The sequence below is a fragment of the Chrysochloris asiatica genome, unplaced genomic scaffold, assembly GCF_000296735.1.
Source record: "Chrysochloris asiatica unplaced genomic scaffold, ChrAsi1.0 scaffold00007, whole genome shotgun sequence".
In the NCBI taxonomy this organism is placed as follows: Eukaryota; Metazoa; Chordata; class Mammalia; order Afrosoricida; family Chrysochloridae; genus Chrysochloris; species Chrysochloris asiatica.
In genome coordinates, this window is record NW_006408525.1 from 7,835,127 (window position 1) to 7,860,355 (window position 25,229).

The following is a 25,229-nucleotide window of genomic DNA, read 5'->3' on the forward strand; positions in this document are numbered from 1 at the left end:
GTGCTCGAGGCTTCAATTACTCTCCATAAAGTGAGAGTTTCCAAATATTCTCCAACTTAAGTTTTCTCCTCTGATCTCCAGAACCATCTCTTCAGTCCAACATTTCCACCTTCGAACTCCTCTTCCACAACCCAGCCTTAGCATGTACCAAACCTTCATGACCAGCCACGTTCTGTTCTCCAGGTTCCTCTCCTGCTCCGGGCAAGCCCCCCAACTGAACTCCCTGCAAGGTTCCTAAGTGCCCAGCCTCTGCACATACTTTGTCTTCAGCCAGGAATGTTGTCTCTACAACCCCCTCCTCTCTTTCAACCCCCTCAAAATAACTCAACTATTTCCTACTTAGCAGACATTCCTTTCATTATTGCCTTTTCTTGAAAATTCAAAATTTTAAAATAAACGAACTATTTCCTTATGTCAGTTGTTTTCAGTCTAGGTAAAGTTAAAATCCAATACCAAAACAAAACACAAAACCCCCAACAAACAACTAATAAACACCTTGGTACACATTAGACTCTCTTTAGACTTTAACTCTTTCAATAACTATTTAGCTAAACCTTTTCTTCCTTCTGCTTTCTCCTCCATCTGATACCAAAGTACAGCTGCCTTATTCACACATCCTAATCTGCTGTGTCGAATACACTTGATGCATCTCGGTTGTAGAGGAGCCTCTGTTTGCTGCTGTGTCTCTGAAGAACACCCTGAGTCAGCTCTCGAGGTTAAGAGGTATAGTCTCTTCCTTAGCACCGTTTCCTGCCATCCTAGACTCCTTGTTCCTTTCTCCAGGAAGAGTAGAAGAGAGGCTTCATCTTTTTCTAAGATCTTTTTATCTGCTTCCGTTATAGTCCAGAACAGACCTTTGGGCTCAATCTTTGCTTGAGTGGTCAGAAATACATTTTAAGAGAGGGCGAGAATGAAATAGACAATACACACATAATACACACATGAGAATGAGTGAGTCAGAGAGAGAGAAGTAGTTGTAGCGAGATATTTTAAAAAATGGTGAATCTGGCTGAAGAATATGGTGGTTATTTTTCTGTTCACTCAACACTTCTGAGGTTTGAACATTCTTAAAAGGAAAAATTTGGAGTAAAAGCTAAACTATCCCTATAAGAGAAAACAAAACCACATTTTACTTCTTGACTCAGTCCATCCAAGTATACAAAATGTTAGCAAAAGAATGTGTTAGGCAATTAATTCTAGAACTTTCTATTTTGCTTCATTAAAAAAAAATGTCATTGCAACCCACTCAAGTGATTTCATAGTATATGAATAAATTGCAGCCTACTATTAGAACACTGTAAAACTGTGTAACAACAAAACGTCCTCCCTCAACCCTTTTTATGTCTCACTTGGGTTCGATAACCCATTGCAGTGGCCACACAGAACAGCGTTATGGGCTTTATTAGGGAAGTTAATAGGTTGCAATTCGGGGTCAGAAATGCTCAGGGAACAATTGTTCCAGTTAGCTGCTGATAAATGCCCATAGGACCCATCACTTCACCATAAGCCTCAGACTGAAGGTATTTGACTGTAGCTCTCTGTGTCAGCAAAACTAACTCCCCCACTTAAGTGCCTGGAGGCACCCCACTCTACAAGCAAGCGTCCTTCCCAAAGTCACTCAGCTGTATTTACACCGTGGCTGGGAAGCCCTCTGTTCTGTCTTATGCTCTTGTTCTTGGTTCCACTGCTGCTGTCCCTGTCACTCCTCTGGTGTCCCAGCTTTCTGTCCCTGGATGGGGAAGGTCCAATGTGCAGAGGTCTTGGGGTCCAGAGGACTTGCCTTACTCCTGGCTCTAGTTCTTTGATGGTAGTGAGACAACCCCTCCCCTTCTTCCTTCTGAGATGTGGCTCATTGTAAACCCAATTGACGTTCCAGGTTTTTCACAATTACAACAAACTCCGTTAACATCCTCAGTGGAACCATGTCATGTCGTCAGTATCCTCTCCCACCTTCTCTTACTCAGACCTCTCAGAAAAAAGAGTCATTTGGTGGGAGCTACAAAGACCAAGTCTAGAAGAGACATATTAAACAATTCACTACACCACAAAAACCAATGCGCCAATTTATTCTGCTAAATCCTCCGAGTTTTCCTGAATGCATATTAATTACTCAGCAGAGAAGGCTCTAAAATGATCTTCAATTCAAGCTCTCTCAAAGGTTTTTATCAGAAGCTATTTTTACTTACTATAAGTGCTGTGCCTTTGTTTCCCCTCTTGACAGTAAAATCCCGTTTTGAACATCACACCCAGTTTTTAAATGGCCACAGGAAGGTTTCACAAAGTTCATGAACATATCTGTTGATTTGCTATGTATTGCAAAAGATGAACTGAAAACATTATTTTTTATGCTGATAATGTATTTCTGTTCATGATGATAGAACTTAACACTTTTAGTAAATGTTAGCTATTGGAATCTTGGTGTGGCACTGTAGGATAAGCACTGGACTGTTATCCACCAGGTTGATGCTTCAAACCCACCAGCCGCTCCTCAGAAATTATATACAGGCTTGCTGTGAATTGGAATGGACTCAAAAAACACTTAACAACAAAACAACGCCATGGTTACTAGAGTTATCCAGATGTGTATAGCACAAACAACCCAGAGTGCTGGGATCCCGCCATCCCTACGGTTATCTTTTCCAATGGACTTGGAATTCCTGCTTGCCCCACTGCTGAGGGCTGGGGGCATTTTTGGGCTAAGGGAATATTTTTCTGTAGGGATCAGGATCCCTCCCAATACAAGGTACTGAATAAATCAGGTGAGGATAGTTGTAGGTACTTTATTCTCCTCACTTTCAGACATCCTACTCTCTGGTCATCCCTGGATTCAAAGCTGATAATCATTGGTGATATTTTAAAAGCAGACTGGCCACATTGAACTTCACAGACTATTCTGAAGATGTGGCAATTGCTAGGATTTTCTCCATCTCACACATAAAACATGCTATAGCTCAAAAGGGAGACTTTCACCCAGTCCAGTTCCAGGGTAGCTGAACTATAGTGACCGGATTCTCTGCAAAACCATGGAAATGGGAATCCTCAGGAAGACTGGAGACAGCATGCCTGTTTGTGGGACTTCTAAGGGTCGTGCCCTAAACCTGAGATTTTCTGATTCTAAGTGGTTGCCTCTATGAGTCTCTGTGGATCTCAGTTAACCACCCTGTTCCTCTTCTAAGAAAATCCACAGAGAGGATAGACTCAGGAGGCTTCACAGTTGTGGTTCATAGACTCACACGCCTATGTGCCTGCAGCACATAACACCCAAGCTTGTTTCATCTTCCCATAGGAGCTTCCTTTGTCATCTTCCTCTGGCCAGTGTACGAGTCAAAATGGCATTCACCCAGACGCCCTGGGAAGGGTCAGTCTTGTGACCTCCTGAGTCTTTTGGCTTCTCTCCTCTTAATGATAACCCCCCACCCAACAAAACTGGCCACAAAAGCCAATGTTTTTCCCTTCAAATCTTAACCTTCTAACCTAGATCCCCATTCCCCCGCCTCAAGAAGGGTGAGAGTCATTCATGTAATTGGGCTTTCTCACTTCCTCAAGATGTAGCTAGCTTCCGGCTTGGGCCTGGTCCTGTGTTAAGGCTTCTCTGAGTAACATCCCTGATTGCTCCTGTGGTGGTGGTTATATGCCGTGGAGTCAGTTCCGACTCATAGTGACCATGCACAGGGTTTCCGAGGCTGTAAATCTTTACCGGAGCAGAAAGTCTCACCTTTCTCCCATGGAACAGCTGGTAGTTTCCAACTGCTGTCCCTGAGGTAAGCAGCCTGATTCATAACCACTACGCTACCAGAGCTCCTTACAGTGTCATTCAAGCAACTTAGGCACCAGTGTCCTTTCCTCTGCTTCCCTTAACTAGGCCCTAGAGTTTCCTCCCTCTACAGTACCTTCACCAACTGTTTACAATGACTTGTCTCAGCTACCTCAGTGGACCCAAGCATTTGCTATGGTCACACGTGGCAAGTGGGTAGGTGCTCTGCAGATGTCTCCTAGTGCCTCCACGCAGAGGACATTGTTGCCCCAGAGAAACAAGCAGTGTTGCACTGTGTTCTGTCTCTCTGTCTCTTACTAGCAGCTTCCCACTGGGGCCCACAGAACAGCTGACTGAAGGGAGGTCAGGCTTGTGTCCCCGCCCACAGGGCGTGATCTTCCCAGGATGTGAATACAAATCTGCAAACTCCCGGTTAGGTGAGACTGTGGGATAGTGGCTGCAGCAGGGGTAACATAGTTGGGAGTTGCTATTTGTGTCTACTTCAGTGTCAGATTGCCTATTTCTAGCTATTTTCCACGAGTAGAAAAAGCCAAATCTGAACGTTCCAGTTCCCAGCACCCAGCTGCTATCATTGGGAAGAATTTTTTTTTCCCCTCCAGCACGATTTAGAAATCATTCTCAAGAAATAAGGGGAAGTCTGTGAGCATTGGGCGAGGGCCTTTACCTCCCTGAGTTCCTCTCAGTGAAATGGGAGAGGGAAGCCGGTAAATGTAGTAAATAGATACCCAAATATACACCCAGTAGTAAAGGATTTACACCCTCGGAAACCCTGTACAGGGTCGCTATGTGTCAGAACCGACTCGATGGCACTTAACAACAACAACAACAAGTAAATATACTGGGTGTATATTTACTACATTTACCGGTTTCCCTCTCCCATTTCATTGAAAGGATCTATACTACTGGGGAGTCCAGTTGTGGCGCTGTGGGCTAACGCGTCAGACTGCAAAGCCGTTTGCACTGCAAGGTCGGTGGTTCAAATCAAGCTCACCAGCTTCTCCTTGGAAACCCTATACAGGGTTGCTCTGGGTTGGAATCGACTCAGTGGCACTTAACAACAAAAACATACCACAGTAGGATAAGCACTTGACTTTAAGGTTGATTTGAACAGCAAGATTGGTGACTCAAACTCACCAGTCACTCCTTGGAAATCCTATACAGGGTCGCTATGAATCAGCACATACTCCATGGACTTAACAACAACAACACACACCTACCTGGTGTGGCACTATAGGATAAGCACTGGACTACTAACCACAAGGTCAGTGGTTCAAAACTACCAGTTGTTCCTCAGAAACCCTGTACAGGGTCACTGTGAGTCAGAATTGACTCAACGACTCTTAACAACAACAACACCACCAACTACTAAGGACTCCTGGTGTCGTGCTGCAGGATGAGCACTGGTCTGCTAACCACAAGGTTGGCAGTTCAAACTCACCAGCTGCTATGAGTCAGAACCAATTTGATGGCACTTAACAAGACACCTACTATGTCCCGACTTCTGTATTAAGCACTTGGTATATATGATTTCAAAATGAGCCCTGTGATGCAGTGATTAAGCACTCGGCTGCTAACCCAAAAAGGTCAGTGGTTCGAACTGACCAGCTCCTCTGTGGCAGTCTGCTTCCACCCATGCCATCAAGTCAGTTCTGATGCACAGTAACCCTCTAGGACAAAGTAAGGTTTCTGAGACGGTAAATCTTTTTCTTTTTCTTTTTTAAACTTTTTATTGTGAATTGAGTGAAGGTTTACAGAGCAGATCATCTGTTTTCCATTCATCAAATCTTACACTTGGTTTCATCTCTATGATTGCAATCCCCTCCATGGAACATCACTTACCCCACTGCCTCCCTGTGGTCCTGATTTCCTTTTCTCCTCTCTCCACCCTTCTGAATTTTGCCCTTAGGTAAATGTTGCCCTTTTGATCTCGAATGGTTGACCACATTCTATGGCGTGCGTACCTCACGGAGTTGTTGTCCCCCCTTACACCTAACTATTGCTTGGCTCAAAATTGAGCTGTAACGGTGAGTTCCATTCCAGACCTGAAGAGTGACCATGGGCCATAGTCTCAGTTCCACCAGTCTATGTGACCAGTAAGTCTAGTCTTTTTTATGATTTTGAGTTTTAGTCCACATGTTCCCCTACTCTACCCAGGACCTTCGAATGGGACCCCTTTCAGAGCAGTTGGTAGTGGTAGCCAGGCACCATCTAGTTCTTCTAGTCTCGGGGTCGTGGACACTGATGGTCACGTGGTCTATTAGTTCACTGGACCAGTTGTTCCCAAGCATCTTCAGTTTTCATCACTCTTCTTTCTTCTGGCTAGGGAAGTGACCTTAGATGACCTTTGATGAGCTTTGAAGATCCCAGTTGCTACTCACCAAAGTAGGACATAGAACATTGTCTTTGTGGACTGTGTTATGCTAGTTGACCATGGTGTCCCCAAAGACTAGGCAGATTGTAAATCTTTCTCCCACGGAGCTGCTGATGGGTTCAAACCACCCACCTTGTGGTTAACAGTCTAATGCTTAACCTATGGAGTCACCAGAGCTCCTTGCATAGAGATTGTTGTTGTTGTTAAGTGCCATCAAGTTGGTTCTGACTCATAGTGACCCTATATAGGGTTTCCAAGGAACAGCTGGTGGCTTTGAACTGGTGACCTATGGTTTACAGTCCAGTGCTGATTCTACAGCACCACACCAGGAGTCCTTTCCAAGACTACGGACTTGGAAAGACTACAGGACTGTACTATTTTGTCCTGTAGGGGCAATAAGAGTCCAAATTGACTCAGTGGCTGTGGATTGGGTTTTGGATGGTATATGTCATCTCATTGATTCTTACCAATGATTATAATAAACACTATCTTCCCAGGGGTGTCTGTGCTTCCAATGCTGTACTAGCTACATTGTTGTTGTTGTTGTTAGGTGCCATCGAGTCAGTACCCACTCACAGTGACTAGCTACATTAATGTCCCCTAATTGTCACAACAGTGCCAGCTATATACATGACTCCCTCCAATATGCAAATGAGGAAATGAAAGATATGTAGTGAAATGTCTAAGACAGCAACTAAAAAATGTGGCATGGCTCTGGACTGCTAACCTCAGGGTCAGTGGTTCAAATGCACTGACTGCTCCTTGGAAACCCTATACAGGGTCACTATGAGTCAGAACCGACTTCACGGCATTTGACAACAGCAGCAGGAGGAGTTTGCAGTTCTTGAGAGCTTGTCATTCTCACCTGCCCAGAAGAGTCTGTCAGTTACTCCCACCCTTTCTTCAGGTTAAGAGGGGGTCCAGTAGAGGAAGGGGACTCTGACTTTCAGGACTTGCTCTCTGTTGTCCCACTTTCCTATTCTGAATATGCCCATTACCTCCACATTACAGTCCAGATGCCTTGCTGTGATATCTCAGGCCTCTCCTAGGCCTTCCCCACCCTCCCTTTCCAACCTGAGCTCCTACTTCCTTTCCACAATAACCCATGCTTCATGCTAGCATGTCACCTGACAAAACAATCCCTTTGCCAGCATATGGGTTCACCCTCCCAAAGTGCCTGCCACCCTACCCCTCTGCCTATTTGTCTTTTTAGTTCTAGCTCAAATCTCACCTCCTCTGCGGAGTTTTCCTGGCCACATAGGCAAATGTGCTCGCTCTGTCCTCTGCATTTCTGCACCAGCATACATGAGTAGGTAGTAGTATGTGCTGCCTTTTGCTAATTAGGAGCTGATCCCATTCTACATGCCCCCTGGAGGAAGAGCCAACTCTGGTGGTCCCTTCAGCTCCTCCCTCATCCATACCGCCATGAGTGTGTGGTTGCTTGGACAGAATCAGACTCATCTGTGTTAACTCTAACCTCCAGCCTTCTCCCTGCCCAGCATCCAGGATGAGAGCCATGCTGAGCCGCAGTCAGTGTTTGTTAAATGACTACATGAGCTTTTTGTGGCCTGTGAGAGGTAAATGAAAGCCAGCCAGAGCAATGGGGAAAATATTGTGTTTAAAGTCACCTTGCTACGGATCTCAAATCTGATTCTGCACAGGCTGCTGGAAGCCTCCTGCAGAGAGAGGCAGAGTGGAATAGGAATTTAGGACTGGGGAGTACCTCCATGCAGTTCCTAGTTGCCTGAAGTCTCCTTTGGGGTCTTTTGCCAAGACTCACTGATTTCTTCCAACCCCAAAGAGGACCGCTGGTGAGCTCTCACTGCAGAGCCTTCTGTGGCTCCTAACATGGAATCTAGAATTCCTGTGGAAAACCAACAGGCCTAGACAAACGGGAGCAGCAGAGAGCTGCTGGACCCTGGAGCAAGGGCCCTCCTCTGGAGGCGGGCGGTAACATAGGTGAATGGATAACCACAGGGAGGGCTGCTTGCCGTTCTTCCTCCTCTGCCAGGGAGTTTGCTTTGAACCAGTGACCTTTCTGGGAGGTGTGGGATCTGAACAAAGTTGAGCACGGTCACGGATGGTTAAATCCCCATCTTTCCCTGCCTCTGCACCCCTACCCCTGCCTTCTCCCAGGATGGTCTGAGGTATGCAGACCACCACCTAGATTTGATGGCTGGTAAGAGAAAAAAAAAAAGGCACACCCAGAGAAAATGAATGCTGGAAATGACCCTCTGACCCTTTAGGAATCCTGAGCCTCAGCTCTTAGATGTGAAGAAAACATGCCCTAAGGAAGACCAAGCCAAGCTAATCTGATTGAATTTAACAGAAGGAGGCCTTTTGGGATACCCATACCAGAAACAGCTGCCCAGCTTCTGACTTTTGGTGATTTCTGCCTGCTCAGTCCTCCCTTTCCACCACTTCTGCCTTCAGGGATCTGCGGGCCCACTGCATGAGACATTCTTCAGTTTGCTGGCTTATCCCTCAGCACCAGGCTTCGCAGACTTTCCCAAGTGTCCCCCACATATGTTTCATAGTGGGGCTCAATAGCTTGCAATTCCATCCCTCTGTGCACGTAATTGAGTTTGGGGAGAATCACCATCCAGTTCCTTCATTTGTTCAGGATGACTTTTTCCATTCGGTGCCCCCTCCGTGTTCATTTGTTGGCATGTTCCCATCGTCAGCAGGTTCCAGTTGGCTAGGACAGGCGTGCCATCTCCACTTGAACGTGTGTGATCGTTGTGGTGCTGACCTTAGGGGTGGGATGGGGGAATGTAGGCTCAGCCTACCAAGGCCAGGCCTCCATCCAAGCATGGCCTGGATCCTTGGGAGGTTTGGAGCTTATTTGGTTACAGATTTTATTCATCCCCAAACCACTCAGAGTTGAATACTACGAGCAAGGAAGTGAGTGCATCTGAGCACACCTCTGTGATCTTCTCTAAGCAACCCAGCCCCACTGCCAAACAGTTTCAAACTTCAGGCTTGGTTTCTAAATCCCTGGAACCCAAGAGGAGGAAGAAAACCTGAGGAACTACCCAAGATGTTGGCTTTACCTCCACCTCCTTCCCTCTCCCAGCCTCATGCCGCAGGCAGGGATGTGGGAATTCTGTAGGCTGGAGTAGGGAGGGAGGAATAGAGGGGAAGGATGGTGCTAGGTTAGGCCCAGGAGAAGCTCTGGGTGTGCTGTGCTATTGGACAGACTCTGGTAGAACAGACCATGAACCCCCTCTGCCAAGCTCTCAGTGGTCAAACCAGACTGTGAGGTCTCCTCACTTTGATCTCAGCTCTTGCCGCTCTCTTAAAGATTCATTTCCTGGTCTGCGTTAAAGAAATATTTTATTTTCAATACAGAGACACCCCTTGATGTAGCAGTAAAAAACATCACCCCTGAGAGGCACATGGCTGTGAAGTGTTTGGGTATGTAATTCCCGGCTTTGCCTGCAGGGAAGGCTTTGGCCCATGGTTCTTTTTGTTCCTCAAGAGGCCCCACCTCCCACCCCCTGGTGCCCAGGTTTCAGAGGCATTGGAGTGTGGGCAAGAGGTCAGCTCAGATAGGAGGCACCTTTGGCCAGACACTCACTGGCTGGGGAGGAGAAGTGGTTACTGTCCTTCACCCAACAAGAGTCCCTTTGAGAACTCTACTCCCTGCCCCCCACTTTTAAGATGGAAGTCAAATTTTCGGATTCTGCTGTGCAGAGCCGAGAGGTCACTAGGCCCTAATGCATTTACCATTGACTGCCCCTCTTGTAGTGCGTCTATTAGTGAGTAATTAGATTTGTACCTATTCATTTGCAGTCCCTGCAGGAGCCTGGAGCTGGCCCCTAGTATAACTGGTGCTGTCTCTATTTTTACATCATTAGATTAGCCCCGACTCCTGGCCACTTGTTGTCTGCGCTTGTCTGTCCATTTATACAACCTAATGTAACACAAAATTCATTACTGATCACATTACTTTCAACTCTGAAGCCAGCCTTGTGATAAACATTTGGTTAACCCCTTCCCGCCCACGGGAGGGCTGACAGAACAAATGCATTTCCACTCGACAGGCAAATCAATATCTTAATACACCAAAGTGGAATTGCATTTCTAGATTTGTTATTCCTCCTGGAGGAGCAAATGGCAAGGCTCCTCTGAGCTGGCTGAATTGAATAATGAATAGAGGCCCGGCACCAGCAGCCAGTCTGTGTTTTGAGCACAAAGGCTAAGTCGGCATCAGCCCAGCCTTTTTCATCTGAGCAGGCGGCACCACAGCAATTAATTGAGGCTTGTGATTCCCTCCCAGCCACCGTCTGCAGGCTTGAGAGCCCGGGCTGGGACCCTAAAGGGTGACGAGAGAGACCCTGAATCCCCAATACCCTTTGCTAGGGCTTGGCCTAGGACAACTGGACTAAGAAATGGGTTTGTTTCCTTAATACCTAACTCACTTATGTAAGGGTTACCAAGAAATGATGTAAAAAAGGGAAAGTTTACCATTTGGGGAACAAATACACAAAATGGTTCTTACGTGGAGCCAGGTCAATGATAATTGGGATGGGTTGGTTTAAACCATCTTGAGTGTGTGCCTATCCCGGATATGTGTTCGTTGATGCACAGCCCCCCTGAGTGCTTGTACTTGGTTCTGGTCCTCTGGTAGAGATGTTTGGGAACAGCATGTGAGACTCTAGCTTGGGAGGGACCTTAACACAGCTAGCTGTCTTTAATCTAGAAGACTCTCCTCTACTCCCAGAACAGTTATTCCCACCCCAACCCCCATGTGTCTCTGGGTAGCATCTACGTCCACTATAAGTCATTAACTTGCAGCTGTTTGTTTCAAAAGGAAAAATATCCCCCCACTTATTAAACTCTCATAAAGCCGGTACCACAGTGATTAGAAAAATAGGCGTAGAGGAAGTAGAATGGAACCCATTACCATGAAAGTCATAAATCCCGAAGTAAAAAGGAACCATAAACTGAAGATACTTGGTTGGGAAGGGAAGCTGGAAAAAGCAGCCCTGTGCAAGGGACTTTTCTGCTTGAATATGGGGAAGTCGTGAACGAGGCCAAGAGGGTATGGCACTGAAACTTCAGGTCAGTGAGGAGGACATGCTCCCCTTCACAGAGGACCACACCCTGGACCCTGATGTCTGTTAGCTTGTTCAGACCCCTGACAGGCCAGAAACTTGAGACAGGAGGGTCCTTGGGGTTCCTTGAGAGCCCAGATGCCACATTTATCCTTCAAGATGCTGATTTCCGTTCATTCCCACCACCGCCACCCGCCCCCATGCTTCTCAGCCCTCCCTGCTCTTGTGTGGATGTTGAGGGGCTGGGGGAAGGCTCTTAGTAACCCTGAGGAAGCAAGGTGAGCAAGAGAGAGAGACAGGGAGGTTTGCCTCTCCCATCCTGATTGTTAGGTAGCTCCAGTTCTTACAGAGGGGCTCTTGGATCAGACTGGGGTATAGGAAACTTCAAGGAAGGGGCCCTCATCCCACACTCCAGAATGGTAACTCTCAAGTGCTAACCATTGTTAGGAACTGCAAAAAAGGGATTCCCATTGACAGAGTGTTAGAAGACACCCCTGTAGTGAGGCAGTGGAAAGAAGTGTTACTGTTGTGTCACTGACAAGAGCAGCTTTCTCCTCAGAACTGGGAAGACCCTTTTAGGAGGACTGGAGGCCCCAACCTCCCCACTCCCACCTCCACCCAACCCACTGTGCACTAACTTGCTTGGCAGCTAGCCTGCTGCATTGGCCACAGCTGTTAATCCTCTCAGGTGGATAAATGGAGGATGTGTGTGTGTGTGTGTGTGTGTGTGTGTGTGTGTGTGTGTGTGTGTGGAGTCGTCCCACTCTGACCCCACCCCCATAAGCTTTAGAAAGCAGAGAATGGCACAGGTCTTTGCCTTTCCAGACTAGGCCAGGCCCGTGCAGAGAGGGGAGTGGGTTGGCCATTGAATGACTCTGATCTGTGCGTCTTGATGGAAAAGGAGGAAAGCCACATCTTACCAAAGTCTTCCGTTGCATTGTAGAGAATGTAATTACATTTGGACATTTGAATGAGAACCAGATGTGGCTCTGGCCTGTCAGGCCCGCAGCATTCAGGGAGCAGCGTCTCCTGCAGTCTGCAGGCCTCTGTGCTATCTCATAGCTTTGGAGATAGCTCAAGAAGACCCCTGCCTGGAAGCTCGTGGCTGGACTTGAGGAGACAGGCAGATCAAGGGCAGCTGCCAGACACCTGGTTCAAAGGGAGAATTTCTAAGCCCTGTCTCCTCTTTGTAGGCATGCAGAGGGGGGATGTTCTCCAGTGCCTGAGACAGCCCCCCACCCTACCCCCCACTAGCACCCACACCCATATGCAGAGGCACACACAAAGACATTTCACAGCCACCTTGCTGGCCCTTCTCTGGTACCACAATTAGGTGTGCTGTACTGCCGGCCCTGAGTCTATCACACGGGACATGTACCAAGGCTCTGCCCCACGTGCGTGTCAAAGAGCTGGAGGTAGGAAGGGCACTGCAGCCCCCTCTCCATCTGAGGAGCATATTCCTGGCACCTCGGCCAACTTAAGACACCAGAGATGGCAACACTTACTTTCTAACCAGATGCCACTACAAGAATGGTGGCTCCTTACATGTATTTAATGCCTATGCTGCTTCTTAAAGCCCCTTCCCATCTTTGTCTCAGTAGAACTTTCCACACCAGTGACGTCACTAGAGCAGACTCTCTTATCCTGTCCAAAAGATGCGAAATGAAGCGACTTGCATGGCCATTCAGCACGTATGTGAAAGAAGGGGGCTAGAGCTAGGTCTCAGTCTCCTAATACACAGGGAGGTTGAGCTTGAGGCTCCTCCTACACCTGGCTGATGTTAGGCCAGAGTCATTGATGATCTCTAAACCAGGGAGACGTGAGCCCAGCAGTTCAGCTCTTCAGTCCCCGCATACAGTGTCTTGAGATAGGACAGCCACTGCCTTGGTCAGGATTTAAAGTTGTGTTAATACAGTGGCACTACAAGGATGGCAGGGCACCAGGTACTGGTCAAGGTGGTCTGGGTGGGTGAGCCTGCTCTCCTCTCCCTTGAAACTGAGATGCAGTGGGGCTTGACATGGGTTTTCTGGGAGTTGATTAGAACAGCCTTTCTGGTTCAAGTCCTTCCCTGCTTGGGATGGGTGCAGGACCATGATCACTATCAGAGGGATCTTTGAAAAACCAGACTGATGGTATGTATCATCTGATCAGGGTGTACCCCAATCACCATCAGCAATTCAAGGCTGTGAAGGAAACTCCAGGCTGAGCTATAACCTGCTCGGCATGGAACTCAAGTACTTACTCCTCAAATCCCCTAACCTCCCCCGCAAACACACACACACAAGTTGGTTCCAGCAGATTGAGGTCAGAGGCACTAAGAGATGATGAACATGAAAGCTCTCCCTCTTGAGTCTCCCTTGTTTTTTTCTCGTGTATCACCCTTTGGTCTAGCTCCTTCATTCCTCAGGTCTCCCTTTGCCTCTCTTTCATACTCTATTCTTTACCAACATTCCCATTTTCCATCATCGCCCATCCTTACCCGGCCCACCAGAGGTGCATGGATCTAGCTCACATCCACCTCCTACTTCATGGTATTAAGGCCACTCTGGCCTGCCACCATGAAGGCTGCAGAGGCCTGAGAATTTTCCCTTTGACCACTGGAGGAAAGGGGAGAAGGGGAGGAGAGACGATGTCACTTTCCTCCATGTTACAAGGCACAGAGACCTCATCCAGATAGACCTCATCCCTTTCCAGGAATTGGCCACACTTTCCTCTTCTGAAAACCTCAGGACTCCCATGAGGGTCTGTGGTGTCCCCTAGGCCTCAGGTGTCCCTCACCTCTTGCTTTGGACACCTATGCATGGGAAACAGTACCCAGTGCCCTGCACGGAGGGCACCAGAGAGCCTCCCTCCGTGGTTACAGCTGAGAGACTGAGTGGGCACACTATGCGATCTTGTCCTCAGTTGGCTGTGCTCCAGGTCTCAGGACCTGCTGGGTCAGGAACAAGAACTGGGTGAGGAAGAAAGCAAGTCTATTCGTGGGAGCCCTGTGGGTTGAAGTAGACTCTGGCCAGGGAGGTGTGGTGCCTGTCTGCCCACTGACCTCTTCTCGTGGTCACTCTGCTAAGACACCAGAACTGTGTGGCGTCACTCTGCCAGAAGTCTGTGCTGGGGCAGAGGCATTAAGCCCTGCAGAGAACCAGGCCACAGTTACCCTGCTTCTCATCTAGCCCCCAGTTCCCCACAGCCCAAACCAGAATGCCTGTTATCAGAACAGGGAAAAGCCTTTTCATCTCCGGCCCTCGGCTGGCTGTGAGGAGCTGGCCTCCCCTCCTCAAGCATGCCTGGGAAGGGAACCAAACCGTTGCTGGAGGAAATGGTGACTCCCTTCTGGGTCTCTTCCCCAACCCCAGAGCCTGTCCTCCCAAGACCTCCCTGCAGGTGGATAAACAGAACCCCTGATTCAGCAGCTACAGCAGCATTGCCAGCTCTGAAACCTGAGGGAGGGGCCAAGGGGGAGAGGGTGCCAATACTGGAGGCTGAGGCTTGGAGAAGACAGGGAAGGGGGAGGAAAGGGAGCCAGGCAGCCGGCAAAGGTGGGAGACAAGCAAGGCCTCCCTGTAGGCTGCCTCTTTCAACCTCCTAAAAAAGTACTGCACTTTTAACCTTCTAAAAAAGTGCCCTAGGGCTGAGGCTGGCTTGGTATCTGAAGGGTTGTCAGGGTTTCCAGAGGCATCTCAGCACACTGCTCTGTCTTGCTGACGGCACATCTGCCTTCCAGACCCAGGACTGGTGTAAGACCAGCAGCCCCCTCCATGTCTTAGTGTTCACCTCTTAGTGGGCATCTGGCCATTGCTCTTGGTTCCAGTACCAGGAAACTGCTAACCATGCATAGTTAGTCCTTTCTCTCCACAAGCCCCAGTTTGCACAGCTGGTCCCAGGCTATGTTTGAGGTCCCTTGCTGACAAAATTGATGGCTTGGGACAGACCCTATATGGGTCATTCTGCTGAACATGCAGCAGTCCTGTGGGCCCCTGGTTGCCTCCCCCTGTATCACACCAGGGGAAGGTGTCAGGAACCCAGAGCCTCTTAGAGAGCTGTCCCTGCCTAAAAACCCTCACTGCAGAAGGGGCCTGAACTGATCTGGTGGTGTTGGTACCAGGCAAGATAGGGCAGTCTGGCTGGCTGCTGTGTGTCCACCCACTCCCCGGAGGTGTTGATGAGCCCAGCCCAGGCAAGTGCTTTAACCACAGTCCTCACAAAAGTGGGAGAACTGGGAGGTGGATGCAGGAGGGAAAAATCAATGCATGTCATCAGGTTGGAAATTTATTTTCTAGTTTGGAAACGGATAGTTGCAAACAGCAAGGTGGGAAATGAAAAGCTGTAAACACTATCTGCCATCTTCGTCCCGGAGCCATTTTTTTTATTAAGAAGAAAGAATCCTTCCCAAGTACCAACACAGGCCAAGCTAGTGGCGGTCCAAATGGCAGAGACAGCTACTGGGGACGGAAGATGGAAGGGGCCTAGAGTCTGTGGACTATCAGAGTTACTGATAGGATTGTAGTAATAATGACGCACATTTGCTGAGTGGAAGCTTGAAGCTCTTTGTGATGTACCTGCATGCATTGATTTAATCAAACTATGAGGTACACACTGCCCTCACATTCAAGAAACTGAGGCCCAGAGATGTTGAAAAAAGATACTGTCAAAAGTCTTACAGGTGGCCAGAGCCTAGCCATATACTCTGAACCACTTCCCTAAACTGCTTCCACCAATCTGGGCAGAACAGATCCCCAGCCTGTCTCCTCAGGCCCTCTGAGGCAATGGAGTAGGCCAGATGGGAAAACGTTCTTAAACATGCTCCCTTTTCACTTCTGGAAGTGGCGCTCTGGGTGCCAGGTAAGACTCAACCCTGAGGTACAATTCTACTCCCGCCAGGCAACCTGGGTGGTGAGCTTGAGACTGGGGTGTGTGGTTACAGCCAGAGCCCAATAAAAATGCTCTGCTAATCCCCTTCATGAGCAGCGTCATGAGACTCTAAATGGACTTAGGGCTGGCGGGAGCCTCAGGGAAGCAGAGAGGCCAGGCTGGAGATGCTGCCTCTTTTGTGGTGGGGGAAGCACTAGGGCTGCCCCCGAGGCTGAATCAGGGCTCCCAGACACACTTTCCTTGTACACCCCCACCCGCACCCCACTGCACTTACTGACCCCTTGCAGGTCCCTGAAACAGACCTCCCTCTGAGTTCCCTGAGATTTGGGCTTTCCAAATGCCCCAACTACCAGAGCCAAAGAGGCTTGCTTCTCTCAGTCTCTAAGTGGCCAGTTATGCCCACTGTACAGCCTGGAAGAGCCCTGGGTAGGGCCAAGCCCAAGGTAGGACTTGACATCTGCCCTTCTGACCTTCTGACTTTCTTAGCCTTCACCAGCTCTCCCTTAGGTCCTGTGTCCTCAATGTGTCACCCCCTTCCCAGAAACCCCACCATGTCATTAGTAAGCTGACTGGTGAGTGAAAAGAGCCCTTCGTCCATTCAGTCCCGCCTGCCCGGCTGCAGCCAGATAATTCACCGTGGCAGCTGGAGACAGAGGAAGAGCCTTCCCAGATGCAGAGGTCCCCAGCCACCTCCCCAGTCACAGAAGCCCCTGTCTTGCCAGGTGCAGTCAGGGTGGCCTCAAGGGAGGGAGGGCAGTCCCAGGGGAAACCTTGAAGATGAAACAGCCTTGAGAACCAGCATCCCAGAGGGAAAGGTGCACGTAAGGTTTCCTCATGCTCCGGCTCCGCAACTGCATCTGGTGCCAAGGAGAAGCCCTGTGAGTGGGTGTCTTCCTCCCGTACCCAGCTCTGCCTCTTCTCCCTCACCCACTCCTAGCTCCCAGGGTAGGTTTCCACCTCTCTGACCTATGCTGAGGGACTGCAGCATCCCACTGTGGGAGGGGGCCAGGTTAGGGACCAGTGAGGGGCTGTAGAAAGGCCGAGTAGGGTGAGATTTGTGGGCAGCCAAGCCCCCTCTTACCCACATATACTGAGAACAACCACTCCTCAGTAACCAGGGCTTTTTCTACCCAACAGAATTAGCACCCTCTCTGTCCAGCAGTTTGAGTCTACCAACCACTCTGTGGGAGAAAGATGAGACTTTCTACTCCCATAAAAATTTACAACCTTGGAAACCCTATACAGGGCGCTGCTATGAGTCAGAACCAACTGGATGGCATACAACCACCCCACCACCACCTCTGCCATCTCTGCCACCTTTGAATTTGGGAAGGTTCCATGTAAAAGGGTCAATATGGGGATTGCGCTAGCTCATTCCTCCCCTTATTGCTTGAGAGCTGGTGTTCCTCACCCCACCACCCCTGTGCCCTCTATGGGTTGCCCACCCTGTCCCGTGGCATGGAGGGGCTCAGCTTAAGGATCCTGGAGTTAACATTTTGGTCCTGACTGCACAACCCAGGGCTCTTCCTTTCCCCTGGCCTTGCTGTCTGCAAGATGGGGTGTCTAGCCTGCCTCCACCTTCCAGGGGAACAAAGCCCCTGTTGAATGGGAGATCAGGACAAGATTATCCCATGTCTGTGTCTAGCCACTTACCTGGGAGCTCCTCATTCTCGTCCCCTTCCTAACTTTGAGATGTGGAGAATAACCTCTTATAGTTAAGTTTTCCCCACCGACCGACCGGAACCTACATGTCCTAAGGGGTAGGCTTCTGGGATTGCTTGCCTCATTTGCTCTCTCCTATGGTCCTGGGGTGGATGTTCTCTACAGTGTCTACCGTAGCTGCAGGAGAGCTGCCCAGACTTGGGGGTCTTGGGTGTGGGGATGAAGGGGCAGCAGTCTGGAGCTGGGCCACCTGTCACAAATCAATGAGTCAGAAGGCCCTGAGGTGTCCCCGGTAACCCACCTGCATGGGCCCCATCTGGCACTGCATTGGCCCAGGCCTCCTCTCTCCCTTCCCAAAGCTGTTCCTCATGTCCCATGTGTGGCTCCTTTTCCTTCCTCACCCCCACCCCCCACCCATGCTGAAGGGAGTCTTGGCTCCATTACACAGGTCCATCTTTGGGGCCCCAAGACGGATCAGTCCTCAATCCCCGTCAAATGCATGTCACTGTCCTCCTCCCCTGACTATAGACTTCTGCTGCCAGCTTCCCCTTCTCCTGGTGTGAGCACCCCATGCCACCTCACTCCCTCTCCACCTGCTTGCAGAGATCAATATACTTCTCAATCGTTGTCCATATCTTTTCCAAAAAGATTCCTCAATGCTTTTCTTTTCAAAAGGGAAAAAAAAAGGAAAAAAAAAACAATGCCAACAGCCCAGCGTCCGTGAACAACCCAACAGTAACAAAGCATGCGTTCGGGATGGAGGAAGGTAAGGCCACACATTTCCTTCCATTTGCCGCTTGCTAGGGCTGGGCGGCTGGGTGATTCGAAGTGGGGAGACTGTGCACACCCCCTGATCTACCTCCACGTCACACACACATTTTCCTGTCTTCATCAAACAAAGGAGAAAAGGGGTTCAACCAAAGGCATGTCTCAAAAACATACCCAGGAAACTGTCCCAGGATCCACCAGCCCCTGGTTTGTACTTTTGGTCCTTGGTGAAGAATGAGCCCCACCTCTCCTTACCACATCATTCATTCATCCATGCAAGAAACCTCTTTTGAGCACTGTCTTCCGGGTTCTGTGGTTGGCACTAGGCAGCTAGAGGTGCATAAAACACAGACCCTGTCCCCAAGGAGCTCTGCATCTAGATGGGAGACACATGAGAAAATGGTACACAACGCATTAGAGGACCTGCAGTAGGAGTCAGTGTGGGACCCGTGGGGAAGTGGACATTTGGACTAAGCTTGAGAAGACAAGTAGGAAGTCTAGGACCTGAGGGAACCCGCGAAGGGCTTCTCAGCGGCAGAAACAGCCTGGAGAGATCAGAACACACACACACTGCAGACCTTCATGACTGTGGTTCCTCAGATCAGATACAGTAATAGGTAGCCCTGGAGAGGTGGGGGAAGCCCCGGGGCAGGAGGGGGACAGGTCACTGGAAGTTCTTTTTGTAGTGTGGAGTTTAGACCTTACTCTGAGGGTTGTTGTAAGTTACTGGAAGTTTTTAGGCAGAGGGAAGGCAGGATGAAGCTTGTGTTGAAGACGTCCCGTTGGCTGTGGTATGGGGGATGCGTTGAAGAGGGGGATCTGGCAGTTGGAGACCTCAAAATATAGACCTGCTACCCACAGTAGGAAGCTAGTGAAATTACCAGGTAGGAGGTACAGACCAGACCTTGGAGAGGAGCGATGGAGCTGTGAAGATGCGCGCACGGAAGAGAAAGTCAGCAGGTTCCTTGGACACCCTGGGCAGTGGGGTGCCCACTTCCATCTCCCTTCCCCCCACCCCCCACCCCTAAGGCCTAGTTGGTGAAGAGGAGCCATGGTGGTACAACCATGAAATGCCCGCTGCTAACCCATCCAGCACCTCCCCAGGAGAAAGACCTGCGCCCATAAAGATGACCATGTAGAAAACCCTAGTCTGTCACATGGGTTCCCTAGGAGTCAAAAACAGACTGGCTCCACGGCACCTAACAGTTTGTTAGCACCTAACCATGAGCAAGGCAGCACAGGCTCCACCTGGCCTAGAAGAGCAGCAGATTCATCATGGGAACCCCATTGGCCATCCCTGCAGTGTCACATGATGGGATGGCTGTGTCCAGGCTTCTGTGGTGGGCTCTGGTTTCCTTGGCAGCATGACCATGTCAGCCTTTTGCATCAAGATCATTGGGCCTGTCTCTGAACTCTGGAAAACAGTCCCCCCCCACCCTTCCCCAGTACTAGTAGCCTTTCCTGCCCCTTCTTCTGAGGCTTGGTCCTTTGGGCCTAATGTTCAGGACCTTAAGGAAACCCCTGCCTCTCTTGCTACTGCAATGCTTGTCTCTCTTGCCCTCCTGGCCCTGCTACCAGTGCCCCCTAGTGCTGGGAAGGCTCTGCATGCAACAAGGGCTTCTGAAACGGGCCATGGAGCTCTCTCCTACAAAAGCTTGCTTGTGGCAGGGTGGAAGGAGCTTCCTTGCAGTCTGAAGCTTCCCTGCAGCATTTTCTGGGTCTGCTCTTTGCTTTTCCATTCTTTCTTGGCACAGTGGCTTGTGCCTCCAAATTAAAGCAAGACTGAAGAATGAGCATGGGGAAAGATCACACATAGTAGACTCCTGCCTTGTCGTCAATCCCTACTCAGAAAAGTACTGACTTTTCCCAGGGCTGGGACCCAAAGGGTTAGTGCCTCTTGGATATCAGAGACTGTAGCCTGGTCCTCAGTCTCTGTCCACAGCCCCTCCTCCCCACTGCCCCAATCTGCTGAGAGGTGCTTGCTCCCCACACAACAGAACCTCAGGCATGGCTGGTGCAGCCTGAGAGGCTTCAGCTCTGGGAAGACAGCACAGGCTCCCTCTCCCTTCCCCAAGCAGCATGCTGCTACTGTTACTACTGAGCACCTTCAGTGCTTGGGGGTGGCTTGCAGGGAATGGAGGCCAGTGGTTAGTTCCTAGCTGGTGGTGGCCATCTCAGGAGCTAAGGCTGTGATCCATTCCCTAACCAATGCCAGCTGTCCTGCATGTGTATGGTGACCTGGGAGCCAGTACAGAGGGGAGATAAAGGCCTCAGTTGAGCTCACACAATTTTAACCGTCATGCCCACCTTGACCACAAACCAGTGTTTGAGGTCATGCAATCTTGAGGAGGACAGGAAAAGACCCCTCAGTCACAGGCAGGCACACCCTGGAGAAAAACAGGCTGCAAGTCATTACATCTTGAAGTGGGGCAGACTCTCAGAAATTGCCCAAGGACGTGTGTGCCCAATAGGGGGGACTGCAAAGGGATGTTAAGTGAACTGATGACCTTCAAAGAGCTAAGAAGTAATTCCTCTTCCCTGTACCCAGTCAGCAAGGAAATCCCTTCCCAATTTACCTCCCACAGCCCCCATCTTGGGTGAAAATCTGAGGCAGTTCAGGTGCCCTCAGCTTCACTGAGATGGAGCAAGTTACAGTTTTCAAAACGGTCACATGGCTGTGTAGAGGCCACGGGAGAACCTCCCAGCCTGCTTATTGGGTCCATTCTGAGCATGTATATTCTGAGGGGCCTCTCAGAGGCCTGGGGGCTAACAAGAGGAACAAGGGGGTACTCCAGGAACTCCGGTACTCTCCTTCCTCAGAAAGCCTTCAAACCAGTCTATCCTTCTGCAGGGGAACAGAACCCTTCCCAGGAGGTACCAATACTGAGCTGAGGTCTGGCCACCAGGCAGCGTGTGTGAGAGAATGAGTGAGCGGCTAAGCTTGGGGTGGAAATGTAGTAACACATCCAGTGTGCTGGCTTCCTCCTATCTGACACCATGGAGGGGAGGGAGCCAGCGGGCTGAGCCTGAGTATGTCTGCAGGTGCGGGCACGTGCCTTGTGTTGCCCAGACAGATCAGCTGGGCAGCCGTGTATGTGGCCTAAAGGGCTTCCCCACACTGAGGGAGGACTGTGGTCTAACACTCTTAACACTGAAGCCTGCCAATCAAATGAGCTTCTCCCTCCCCTGGCTTAGCTTCCCTGTGATGCTGCCGCCTACCCCATGTGGGGAGCAGGTGGGGATCCCCCCTGCGGAAGGATGTAAGTGGATCCAGATTGGTGCCTCAAGGCAGACAGCCTGGCCCGGGGTGTGCCTCTACCCTCCAGACTCGACTCTGACCAGACCTGGCCTTCTCCTGTCTTGCAGAACTACAGCGAGAGGGAAGCATCGAGACTCTGAGTAACAGCTCAGGTTCCACCAGTGGCAGCATCCCAAGAAACTTTGATGGCTATCGATCTCCGCTCCCCACCAATGAGAGCCAGCCCCTCAGCCTCTTCCCTACCAGCTTCCCGTAGTAGGTATCAGCAACCTGCTTCTGACTGGCCAGTCCACTCATCTGCTGAAGGGAGGAGGAGAAGCCCCCTCTGATCTTACCCTTCAATCCCTGCTCCTCTTTCCTCAACCACCTTCCCTAAGCTTACAACAGCCATCTAGCCTACCTGGATCTAAAGGAGACCCTTCTTCCAAAGCATCTCGGCACCCTTTGACGTCTGCTGCACCTGTCAGCAGGGCTGTGGCCAGGAGACACTCTGGGGGCCCCCCTCCTCCATTTGCACTCGACATGCTGCATTGGATCCGATTTTGCATTTTCTAACTATACCCACAGGGGCCTGGGACAGTGCTCAGATCTCAGGGCCTATGTGGGGAGAGGGTGGATGGCCCAGTGGGACATTTCGACCCTGAGCAGGACAGCTTCAATCCCAGACTAATTCTGGCTGTAACACACACTGCCCCCAGCTTCCATTGGTCAAAGCACCTTCCCCTCATGGGGCAAACTGAAGCCCAGAGTATTAGGGAAGGAGAAAAGAAAGAGAAGCCCCCCCCCCTTTCTTTCTCTTTCAGTTTGTGGGAAGAATTTGTCTTTCTTAAGTCCTTGTACCCTGGTCCCGTACTGTTCAGTGAAGGAAACTGTGGTTACCGAGGCCTGTCAAAAAGTGCACGTCTTGTCCAATAAATCACGCTGCAATTGGTGTCCATTCCTGAGTTGCTGGGGTCAAGGTCCTCTCCAAAGGTTTGAGCAGGGTCCTGTGGGCCCAACCGTGTGTCCCTGAGCCCCATACCCCACCACCACCACCACCACTTGTGCAAGCCGGAGGGCAGGAGGACCCTGCTGGGGAAGGAATGAGAAGCAGCAGTCTTACTCTGCAGTTTGTGGGGGTGCAGGAGTGTAATGTAAGCCAGTGAGCTCTGGACAGGAGACTTGGAGCATCCCGAGATACCATGGGCACAGCCCGTCAGGTCTTTGATAGCTGAGGGCTTACTTGGAAAGAACTTCACACAGCCTTTGTTTGACCTTATATTTGAGGCACCTCTCTTCAAATCCCAAAGATGGAAGGAGGGTCCTCTGCCCTCCCAATTCTGGACTTAAAGCAACAAGGAAACACAAGCAGGAGGAGAAAAAAAGGTGTATTGAGCAGGAAGAAGATTAATGCTAGGCCCTCCCTGCCTTCTGTGGCTCACCCTTCCCTGAGATCACAGGGAGTCCTTGGAGGACTGAAGGAAACCCACTGAGCCAGGTATAGTTTCTGGTGAAGTTTAATGTGACAGTCAAGAGCCAAGTTCACAGACAATCAAGTCTTCCCATCCAACAGTCCGGACGGCTGTAGTTGGGGCAGCTCCTGGAACTCCTGCCCCCTTCATAAACACCCCTTCTCATTCTGGCACCTGAGAAAAAGATGGAATCTTCTGTTCCCTTCACCAGATCAGCTGGGCATGTTTGAAGAAGGGCCTCGGCCACACGAGGTTTTGTAAGCTAGAGACGTGACCTGGCATAGGCTGTCTTAAGCTAGTCCCTCCTGTCTAGGAGCCTGCAGGGTGAGAAATCATATACCAGAGTGAGGCATGCTGGCCTGGGCAACTGGAGCTTTTCCTCATTTCAGCTGGAGACATTGGCATGACTGGCATGGCCCCCACCCTCCAACCAGAGCAGTGATGCAGTCAAAAGGATCCAGACTGGGGTGAGGAAGGTGACACAGGCTCCCTGTGCCCTCTGCCCAGGGTCTGACTCCATAGGGGTGGGTCCAGAACTCTAGGAAGTACGAGGGCCTCTGAACCCACCCTAGGTCATGTGGACAGGGCAAGGGCCTGACGACTGTCAGGAGCTCTCTCTAGCTCCACAGCTTGGAGTCAGGAGTCCTGCTGGACCTAGTCCTGTCCCTCCAGGAGGGCAAAACAGCTGTGGCCTCTTCCAGTCAGGGAAAGTGGTGGGTGTAGGGCTGGACTTGCAGGCTGAGCTTGCAGGACAATCTGGTTCTTCATCTGCTCACAGCCTGGGCAACTCTGAGTATGTGGGGGAAGGGGGAGGATAAGAGAGGCCAGATAAGCTGGCCCCATGGCGGCTGCCACTAGAGCTGAGGTTATCAGAGAGGCTTTGGGCCTGGCCCCCAGCTAATTGGAGAGGTTATGGACTCTGCCTGTAATCAGCGGGAAGTGAGGGTTAGGCCACAGGGTAGGGGACCTTACTGCTCAATGGAAGCCCTCTGTCCTCTACAGAGAACCTCTCGGGCAGTCTCCACCTCACCCCCAGCAGCCCCAGTGGACCTCCCTGAGGACATCACCTAGGAGGCCATCAAAACATGAATCTAATTGTGGTCCCACCAGCTGACCCTAAGGAACCATGTGACCTTTGCTGATTCTCACAGGAATATCTGCTGAATGGATAAATTACTGTCGATTCCCTCTCAGTGGGGCAGAGAGAAAAATATCTTTATGGGGAGGCTGATGGGATCTGGAGTGGCAACTCAAGGAAGTGTGGGGGGGCACTGTCTGGGGTTGTCTTGAAAAGTCCAGTGTCCCAAGGCAAGTTCAGACAGACAGACACTTGGCGTCTGTGCTGCTGCAAGCAAGGAGAGCTGGCAGCTACCAGCCTGAGACTGGGATATGGGTTCTCAGTGCTGATTTGTTGATTTTTCACCAGGGCTTCAAACCAGTTCATTCTGGTACAACCAGCAAGCTGAGAATATGCCTCTCCAGCCGAGATATCATCGGAGTCCTGGGGTGGCGCTGTGGGATAATGCTCTGGACCATAAGGTCAATGTGAACCAAAAGGTCGGAGGTTCAAATTCACCAGCTGCTTCTCAGAAACTCTGTATAGGTTCCCTGTGCGTCTGTGGACTTAAACAGCGCCAGAAATACTGACTCAGAAGGAGTTCAAATGTTGATCCCAATTTGGAAGATCTGCTGGGGTGGGAATGCAAATTCTCAGCTTAGGGTTCAACTGGAATGAATAGGCTCGAAGCCCTGGTTTTTCCCTGGTGGCGCTGTAGGATAAGCACTGGACTGCTAACCAAAAGGTCAATAGTTCAAACCCACCAGCTGCTCCTCAGTAGGAAGATGAAGCTTTCTGCTCCCAGAAAGATTTACCTCCTCAGAAACCCTCTACAGAGTCGATATGAGTCAGCAACAGAGAATTCTAAACCAGACTGTACCTAAAATGTTTTGCCAATGGGAAGCCCGAACACCCGAGAAGGGCGAGTTTACAAAGTCTGCTGATGCATCTGCACTT

General features: G+C 50.2%; 1 protein-coding gene across 2 annotated transcripts in view; it reads left to right on the plus strand.

Moving 5' to 3' along the window:
- BCAS3 (breast carcinoma amplified sequence 3) overlaps positions 1-22,708 on the plus strand; it is a 701,971-nt gene extending 679,263 nt beyond the window's left edge. For both annotated transcript variants that reach the window (XM_006832356.1, XM_006832357.1), the window contains one exon: positions 21,872-22,708. In XM_006832356.1, coding sequence (XP_006832419.1) covers positions 21,872-22,020 — 149 coding nt within the window. In that variant the 3' untranslated portion in view covers positions 22,021-22,708. The remainder of the gene's footprint in view (positions 1-21,871) is intronic.
- Positions 22,709-25,229: the final 2,521 nt, after the last annotated feature.